Source organism: Bison bison, unplaced genomic scaffold (assembly GCF_000754665.1).
Source record: "Bison bison bison isolate TAMUID 2011002044 unplaced genomic scaffold, Bison_UMD1.0 scf7180017864138, whole genome shotgun sequence".
Taxonomy (NCBI): domain Eukaryota; kingdom Metazoa; phylum Chordata; class Mammalia; order Artiodactyla; family Bovidae; genus Bison; species Bison bison.
In genome coordinates, this window is record NW_011494710.1 from 262,622 (window position 1) to 271,510 (window position 8,889).

General features: G+C 49.2%; 1 protein-coding gene across 1 annotated transcript in view; it reads left to right on the plus strand.

The window, feature by feature from the left end:
• The window catches only part of PGBD5 (piggyBac transposable element derived 5), a 98,192-nt gene that overhangs the window by 79,064 nt on the left and 10,239 nt on the right, over positions 1-8,889 (plus strand). Inside the window, exons 4-6 of the mRNA XM_010839944.1 lie at positions 4,711-4,891; positions 7,868-8,065; positions 8,228-8,274. Coding sequence (XP_010838246.1) covers positions 4,711-4,891; positions 7,868-8,065; positions 8,228-8,274 — 426 coding nt within the window. The remainder of the gene's footprint in view (positions 1-4,710; positions 4,892-7,867; positions 8,066-8,227; positions 8,275-8,889) is intronic.

Here is an 8,889-nt window from a genome sequence, read left to right on the forward strand (position 1 = left end):
CATCTGCTGGATCATCGAAAAAGCAAGAGAGTTCCAGAAAAACATCTATTTCTGCTTTATTGACTATGCCAAAGCCTTTGACTGTGTGGATCACAACAAACTGTGGAAAATTCTTAAAGAGATGGGAATAGCAGACCACCTGACCTGCCTCTTGAGAAACCTATATGCAGGTCAGGAAGCAACAGTTAGAACTGGACATGGAACAACACACTGGTTCCAAATAGGGAAATGAGTACATCAAGGCTATATATTGTCACCCTGTTTTTTTTAACCTGTATGCAGAGTACATCATGAGAAATGCTGAGCTGGATGAATCACAAGCTGGAATCAAGATTGCTGGGAGAAATATCAAAAACCTCAGATATGCAGATGACACCACCCTTATGGCAGAAAGAGAACTAAAGAGCCTCTTGATGAATGTGAAAGAGCAGAATGAAAAAGTGGCTTAAAACTCAGCATTCAGAAAACTAAGATCATGGCATCTGGTTTCATCACTTCATGGCAAGTAGATGAGAAAACAATGGAAATAGTGACAGACTTTATTTTGGGGGGGGCTCCAGAATCACTGTAGACGGTGACTGCAGCCATGAAATTAAAAGGTGCTTGCTCTTTGGAAGAAAAGTTATGACCAACCTAGACAGCATATTAAAAAGCAGAGACGTTACTTTGCCAACAAAGTCAAACCTATGGTTTTTCCAGTAGTCATGTATGGGTGTGAGAGTTGGACTATAAAGAAAGCTGAGTGCTGAAGAATTGATGCTTTTGAACTGTGGTGCTGGAGAAGACTCTTGAGAGTCTCTTCAACAGCAAGGAGATCCAGCCAGTCCATCCTAAAAGAAAGTAGTCCTGAATATTCATTGGAAGGAGTGATGCTGAAACTGAAACTCCAGTGCTTTGGCCAACTGATGCAAAGAGCTGACTCCTTCGAAAAGACCCTGATGCTGAGAAAGATTGAAGGTGAGAGGAGAAGGGGATGATGTAGGATGAGATGGTTGGATGGCATTACCGACTCAATGGACATGAGTTTGGGTAGGCTCCGGGAGTTGGTGATGGACAGGGAGGCCTGGTGTGCTGCAGTCCATGGGGTCGCAAAGGGTCTGACACGACTGAGTGACTGAACTGAGGTGGGTTTGGGAACAGAGTGCCCAGCGTGGTTGTGTCAGGATATCCTGTGAGTCATAACTGGTACAGAAAACTACGGCGGTGGCTGCAGGATTGGACTTTGCTGAAGGAGAGAAGACAGGTTCTGAGGAAATGTCCTTGCTTAGCCACAGCCACACATGATGCTTGGCAGAGATGACCAGCTTCTTCACCTCAGCATCTTACTGTCTGTCAGAGGTTCCTTCTGGGAATCTAGGTGGGAAAGGCATAAACACCCCAAAATGAAGTGTTAAGTCCTGCAACATGAACCTCCAAGGCTGAGGGGAAGCCAAGTACTCCCTGATGATTCCTCAAGGATGAGCTGCTTTTAAAGTCAGACCCACACCACCTGCTCTTCCTTTACATCAGGAACTTCAGATGCTGTATTTTGCAAGAGATCATCTGTGGTCACTTGGCCAAGGGCAGCACCAGGGACCTAGCAGTCCTCCCTGTGCCCCATCTCGGCTGTTCTCAGTCTGCATGGCCAGGCCTGCGTTCAGCAGTTCTGTGCCTCAGAGGGTAGTCAGAGTGAGGCTCCCTGCCCGCCAGCTGCTGGCTGTGGTCCCTGGGCTGTGTGACAGGCACGGTGAGCACCATGAGCACTCAGAAAGGGGGACAGTAGTTCATACCCATGTGGTGATCTTTCATGATTCAGTCAACTGTAGGGAGGACCACTCACTTCTTAACTCCCTTCCCACTTCCCTGCATCTATGTCTCAGATGATGTCTTCAGAAGATGGTCATGGGACATGGTTTAAAATTATTGTGTAGTAATTCCAGCAGTAATTATTGTGTAGTAATTTGCAGCCAAAGATGGAAAAGCTCTATACAGTCAGCAAAAACAAGACTGGGAGTGGACTGTGGCTCAGATCATGAACTCCTTATTGCCAAGTTCAGACTTAAATTGAAGAAAGTGGGGGAAACCACTAGACCATTCAGGTATGACCTAAATCAAATCCCTTATGACTTTACAGTGGAAGTGAGAAATAGACTTAAGGGACTAGATCTGATAGACAGAGTGCCTGATGAACTATGGATGGAGGTTTGTGACATTGTGCAGGAGACAAGTAGCAAGACCATCCCCAAGAAAAAGAAATGCAAAAAAGTAAAATGGCTGTCTGGGGAGGCCTTACAAATACCTGTGAAAAGAGGAGAAGCGAAAAGCAAGGGAGAAAAGGAAAGATATACCCATTTGAATGCAGAGTTCCAAAGAATAGCAAGGAGAGATAAGAAAGCCTTCCTCAGCAATCAATGCAAAGGAATAGAGGAAAACAACAGAATGGGAAAGACTAGAGATCTCTTCAAGAAAATCAGAGCTACCAAGGGAACATTTCATGCAAAGATGGGCTCAATAAAGGACAGAAATGGTATGGACCTAAGAGAAGCAGAAGATATTAAGAGAGGTGGCAAGAATACACAAAAGAACTGTACAAAAAAGATCTTCAGGACCCAGATAATCACGAAGATGTGATCACTCTCACTCACACTCACCTAGAGCCGGACATCCTGGAATGTGAAATTAAGTGGGCCTTAGGAAGCATCACTATGAACAAAGCTAGTGGAGGTGATGGAATTCCAGTTGAGCTATTTCAAATCCTGAAAGATGATGCTGTGAAAGTGCTGCAGTCAATATGTCATCAAATTTGGAAAACTCAGCAGTGGTCACCAGACTGGAAAATGTCAGTTTTCATTCCAGTTCCAAAGAAAGGCAATGCCAAAGAATGCTCAAACTACTGCACAATTGCACTCATCTCACACACTAGTAAAGTAATGCTCAAAATTCTCCAATCCAGGCTTCAGCAATACGTGAACTGTGAACTTCCAGATGTTCAAGCTGGTTTTAGAAAAGGCAGAGGAACCAGAGATCAAATTGCCAACATCCACTGGATCATGGCAAAAGCAAGAGAGTTCCAGAAAAACATCTATTTCTGCTTTATTGACTATGCCAAAGCCTTTGACTGTGTGGATCACAATAAACTGTGGAAAATTCTGAAAGAGACAGGAATACCAGACCACCTGACCTGCCTCTTGAGAAATTTGTATGCAGGTCAGGAAGCAACAGTTAGAACTGGACATGGGACAACAGTCTGGTTCCAAATCGGAAAAGGAGTACGTCAAAGCTGTATATTGTCACCCTGCTTATTTAACTTATATGCAGAGTACATCATGAGAAATGCTGGACTGGAGGAAGCACAAGCTGGAATCAAGATGCTGGGCTAAATATCAATAACCTCAGATATGCAGATGACACCACCCTTATGGCAGAAAATGAAGAACTAAAGAGCCTCTTGATGAAAGTGAAAGAGGAGAGTGCAAAAGTTGGCTTAAAGCTCAACATTAGAAAACTAAGATCATGGCATCTGGTCCTATCACTTCATGGCAGATAGATGGGGAAACAGTGGAAACAGTGGCTGACTTTCTTTTGGGGGGCTCCAAAATCACTGCAGATGGTGATTGCTGCCATGAAATTAAAAGACGCTTACTCCTGGGATGGAAAGTTGTGACCAACCTAGACAGCGTATTAAAATGCAGAGACATTAGTTTGCCAGCAAAGGTCTGTCTAGTCAAGGCTATGGTTTTTCTAGTAGTCACATATGGACATGAGAGTTGGACTATAAAGAAAGCTGAGCTCCGAAGAATTGATGCTTTTGAACTGTGGTGTTGGAGAAGACTCTTGAAAGTCCCTTGGACTGCAAGGAGATCCAACCAGTCCATCCTAAAGGAGATCAGTCCTGGGTGTTCACTGGAGGGACTGATTTTGAAGCTGAAACTCCAGTACTTTGGCCACCTGATGTGAAGGGCTGACTCATTTGAAAAGACCCTGATGCTGGGAAAGATTGAGGCAGGAGGAGAAGGGGATGACAGAGGATGAGATGGTTGGATGGCATCACCGACACAATGGACATGGGTTTGGGTAGACTCCGGGAGTTGGTGTTGGACAGGGAGGCCTGGCGTGCTGCAGTTCATGAGGTTGCAAAGAGTCAGACATGACTGAGTGACTGAACTGAACGGAACTGAATTCCAGCACACCCTCTTTGCTGGTCCTGGGGTGTCACATGGGTTTTAAATCCCGTCTCTCCCTCTGCAGTATGAAGTGAATGCTGCCCCTTCTGCCCACCTAGTGGTTATGGTAACTGTGGACATGCTTTGTAAATGAAAAAGCTGTATGCAAACAGAAAGTACACAGATCCGTTCTTACAGGGGAAGTAGCCTTTATTTCTGTTTACTGTGAACATGACTTCTGTGCTTCAGAACAGGCGAATGTGTTTGCATTTGATCTCAGCGGCCAGATGCATTACTTGTAACTATTTGACCTTTTTCCTTCTCTACTCTGGCAGGTCCGAACTGCAGTCTTGGGCTGAGGCACTGGGCTGCAGGGCAGCCAGGAAGTGAGCAGTCTCTGTGGATCACAGAGATGACGGGGCCAGTGGGGGCTGTGGAACAGATGGCCTGAAAGGGGGTTACTTTCCCACATTCCTGGCCTGGTGGCAAAAGCCTGTGCTTCCTGAATGATTGGACCCCAGCCTGGTCCTGCTGTGAGCTCACTGACCCCTGTGTGTTTCTGATGCAGATTTATGTCCACTTGAAGGAAGGCAGTGGCCCTGATGGGCTGGATGCACTGAAGAACAAGCCCCAGCTGCACAGCATGGTGGCCAGGAGCCTGTGCCGGAACGCAGCCGGGAAGAACTACATCATCTTCACCGGGCCCAGCATCACCAGCCTGACCCTCTTTGAAGAGTTTGAAAAGCAAGGTTTGTCAAGTGGGGACCGGGTTGAATGAGGACCCTCCCCCTGGAGAAGTGCGGAGATGGGGCTGGGGGTACGGGTGTGTTGTGAGCAGCATGGCCCCCAGAATGCCTGACGAGGAGGCCTGAGCCTGAGGGCCTGCCGCCTGCCCGCCCTGCTGGGCCCAGGAGATGTGGATGGAAACCTGTCTCAAGCTCGTGGTCTAGGGGACAGGTCAGTACAGGTTTTCTGGGTGCTCCTCTTCGTGTCCTTTGTGATGAGACCAGGCCATCCAAGGAGTTTTGCTAGCGTTTTATGGGCTGCTGTAACAAAGTGCTACAGAGTGAGTGACTCATAGACAACAGGGATTTATTGCTCACAATTGCAGAGGCTGGACGTCCAGGACGGGGTGCCAGCATGGCTAGATGAGGCTGCAGACTTCTCCCTGTGTCCTCACGTGGGGAAAGGGGTGAGGGAACTCTGTGGGACCTCTTTTATAAGGGCGCCAATCCTATCCATGAGGGCTCCACCCTCCTGACCTAATCACCTCCTGAAGGCCTACTTCCGGATACTATCACCTCACATCAGGCATTAGGTTTTCGACGTAGGAATTGGGAGTGGGGCACAAATATTAAATCCACAGCATCAAGGCACAGCTTCTCCTAAGGCTCTTAGGGAGTCTGAATTCCGTATTCTGCGAACTGTAATGTCACCCCTTCCAGTTGGACAGAGAATTGTGTGGATTAATACAGGCAGCTGCACAGTGGGCCTCAGAAAGGTGTTAGCTCCCCTCAGTGCTAAAATGCCTGGTTCATTTGTTGAAAAATTGAGCAAGCCTTCCATGGCTCTGGAAGAACTGGGGCTATAGAAGCAGATCCCGGCTGAGTCGGGGAGCCCCATGGCAGGCTGCATCTGTCTTCACTTGGTCCTGCATTTGGGATTTATATTCCGTCCACTCAGAAAAACCTAGAACACCCCCACTCAGCTCCTCCAGAGACTGAAATTGCAGACCTGTTGCTTAGCAACAGATCTGAAGTCTGGCCTTAAAACCAAACCCTCTCAAGTAATGGGGAGCCCACAGCTGCCAACCTGCAGCCTCAGTGACTGTGATGAGGCAGCCCCTGGGTGCTTTCCTTCTGCCAACCTGGGCTGTACCTCACTACGCTGGTTCCAACAGGGCTCAGGGTTTAATTGTTGAGAGAATTCAGTGTGGACAGATCAGACTTTGTGAAGCAGGGCCGTGGAGGTCAAGTTGGAGAAAATTGGCCCCAACGCTCATGAACCCAGCGCCAAGTGTCCCCATGTAAGAGCATGTGGTGAGCACTAGGGCTGCCGTGTCCACTGGCTGCTCGGCTCCCAGTGTGAGTGTCACGGGCATGGCGTGGAACCCCCAGGGTTCCCAGAACTGCGCTAACGGTTTCCGTGGGCCCTGCAGGCCCGAGGCCACTCATACCACCTCGTCACCTGGACCAAGGGTCACATGGTATTGTTAGGACGCTCTCATAGCGTGGGCCTGGCGGGACTGGTAGGTACAGAGTTGGGGCACCAAAGGCTTCCCCGAGACCTGGGCCGCTGGCCTGTATTCTGGGAAGAAGAGGATCCTCCCCGCTCAGGGAACTAGAGGATGGAGGAGAATCTTTTAGTGGAAAAAAATAATTAGACATGGAATTTGAGTTTTTCCAAAAGCAAAGATTTTGTTACCTGTTAGAAGCATCTGAGGCTGTGAACCCTCGCATATGACCTCCTGGGCTTCCCCTGCAATGCCTGACGTGCGAGGAGGTGGTCTCCACGTTGCCCATGGATGGCTGCCTCCATGGGCAGGGACTCTGCGTTCTCTGGTCTGGTGACCCCAGGAAATTCTGACAGGCAGCCAGGGTTGAAGTCATAGCCGAGAGCCTGGCTGAGCCTCCTGGGCGCATGGAGACCGCTTTGTAACAGTATTCACATGAGAATTGCTATTTTCACAACTAAACTTGTGCACTGCTAGATTCTCTTCTTCTGTTAGAAAAATGCAGCTGCTCTTTGGGTGGTTGTGTTCATCAAGCCTGGTGGGCAATTTTAAACGTTATCCTCATTCATCTAAATTCTCTTCTTGTTTTGAAGACAGATTCTTGTTTGTAAATCTCGCAGTCTGGGTATTTGGATCCCGTTGGTGGGAGCTGTGGGGAGCCCTCTTCTCTTGGGCAGCAAGACTGGGTGTGCCCCCCAAGGGTCTGACTGAGGCGGCGGAAGGACAGGAGATCATCAGAGTCCTTCCACCACAGAAGGTGACCAGAAATTCATGCCCATGACATTGGGGAGACCATTCCCCTGTCTCTAGTCAGAATGCCCCTTCACGTCTCCTCTGGGCATGGGGAGAAGTGGGCTTCCCCATGGCTCCCAAGGGGGGGCCATGAGCAATGAGGACCAGGAAAGACCTCGAGTCCTGGAAGAATTTGGAGAAGCCTCCTTATTTCGGTTGGTCTCTGCTTGCAGGGCTCCTGCTGCAGGCAACATTCTAGGGTTCAGAGGCCCTGCTCAAGCTCTTCCCCCAGAAAACTCCGCCACTCACCACCCCCACAAAGCACATGTCATGTGATGACTCCTCCCTCTGCCTTTCACTTGGCTGCACATAGGCAGAGCTTCCTGAAGTGCCCTGCAGATGGCGAGTCTTGGTGAGAGGGGTAGGGTACATAGCTGGTTTGGGTTTAATGATGCCCGTCTCCGCCTGCCCAACTAAGAGCCTGAGTTCATGTGCATCATGTGAGCTCAGAAGTTCTAGAAGCAGATGGGAGAATGGGTCCACAGGTTCAGCCCTGTACTGGCAGGTCGCAAGCCCTCTGGCCGTGAGAACTGCTGTCTTACTGCTGATGCCCTGCTTGTGTTAGATCTTCTGTGTGATCTTAGATACATACAGAAGTGTGGGGGAGGCAGCACATCTGGGATGAAAACTCCAAAATTTCCCATCTCTCCTGGGGAAGCAGGGGAGCCGCCCTGAGGCTGTGCGGTCCCTTTACCCGCAGGGATCTACTGTTGTGGCCTGCTCAGCTCCAGGAAGAGTGACTGCACCGGCCTGCCGCCCTCCATGCTAAGCAGCCCAGCCACACCACCTGCCCGGGGCCAGCACAGCATCCGGATGAAGGGGAGCATGTCCCTGATCTGCTGGTACAACAAGGGGCACTTCCGCTTCCTGACCAATGCCTACTCGCCCGTGCAGCAAGGTGGGCATACTGGGGGCCCCAGGTGGGGCTCTGGAGGCTGGGCTTGACCCCTGCCCCTCTTTAGCTCTAGGCCGTGGAGTGGGTGATGCCTGCTGCCTCTTACATGTAGGCTGTCCCTCCTGTGCCCACAGGCTGTCAGCTCCTGGGGACTTGTTACATCAGGAGAAGCCGTGAGGCTGGCCTTTGCAGATGACCTGAGCAGTTCCCCCGTAGGTCCCTAGGTCATACATAGTGTGATAATTGGCTCTGTTGAACAACATTTACATAATTGCTTCATCATTTAGGATTCTTTGAAAAATCTAATCTCATGGGAGGAGGACAAAAGTCAACCATTCTTATCTTTCAATGTTTGTATTTAAGGGAACCCACAGCTCAAACATTATTAAACAGCAGAAAAGGAAATTGCAATGACAAAGGGACCCTTTACAAAAGTACTTACAACTTCCCTGGTGGCTCAGAGAATCCACCTGCATTGCAGGAGACTTGGGTTCAGAAAATCCCCTGGAGAAGGGAGCAGCTCTGCACTCCAGTATTCTGGCCTGGAGAATTCCGTGAACAGAGGAGCAGGCCACGGGGTTGCAAAGAGTCAGACATAGCTGAGTGCCTTTCACTTGGAGTGTACTTGAAACGTCCCTTGGGTTCCTTTACATTAAGACATCTTTGTCTTTACTATTGGGCTTCCCAGGTGGTGCTAGTGGTAAAGAACCCGCCTGCCAATGCAGGTTAAGAGACGCCTTAACCTGAGGCGTTAAGAGACGCCAGTTGGATCAGTGGGTCAGAAAGATCCCCTGGAGAAGGGAATGGCAACCCACTCCAGTATTCTT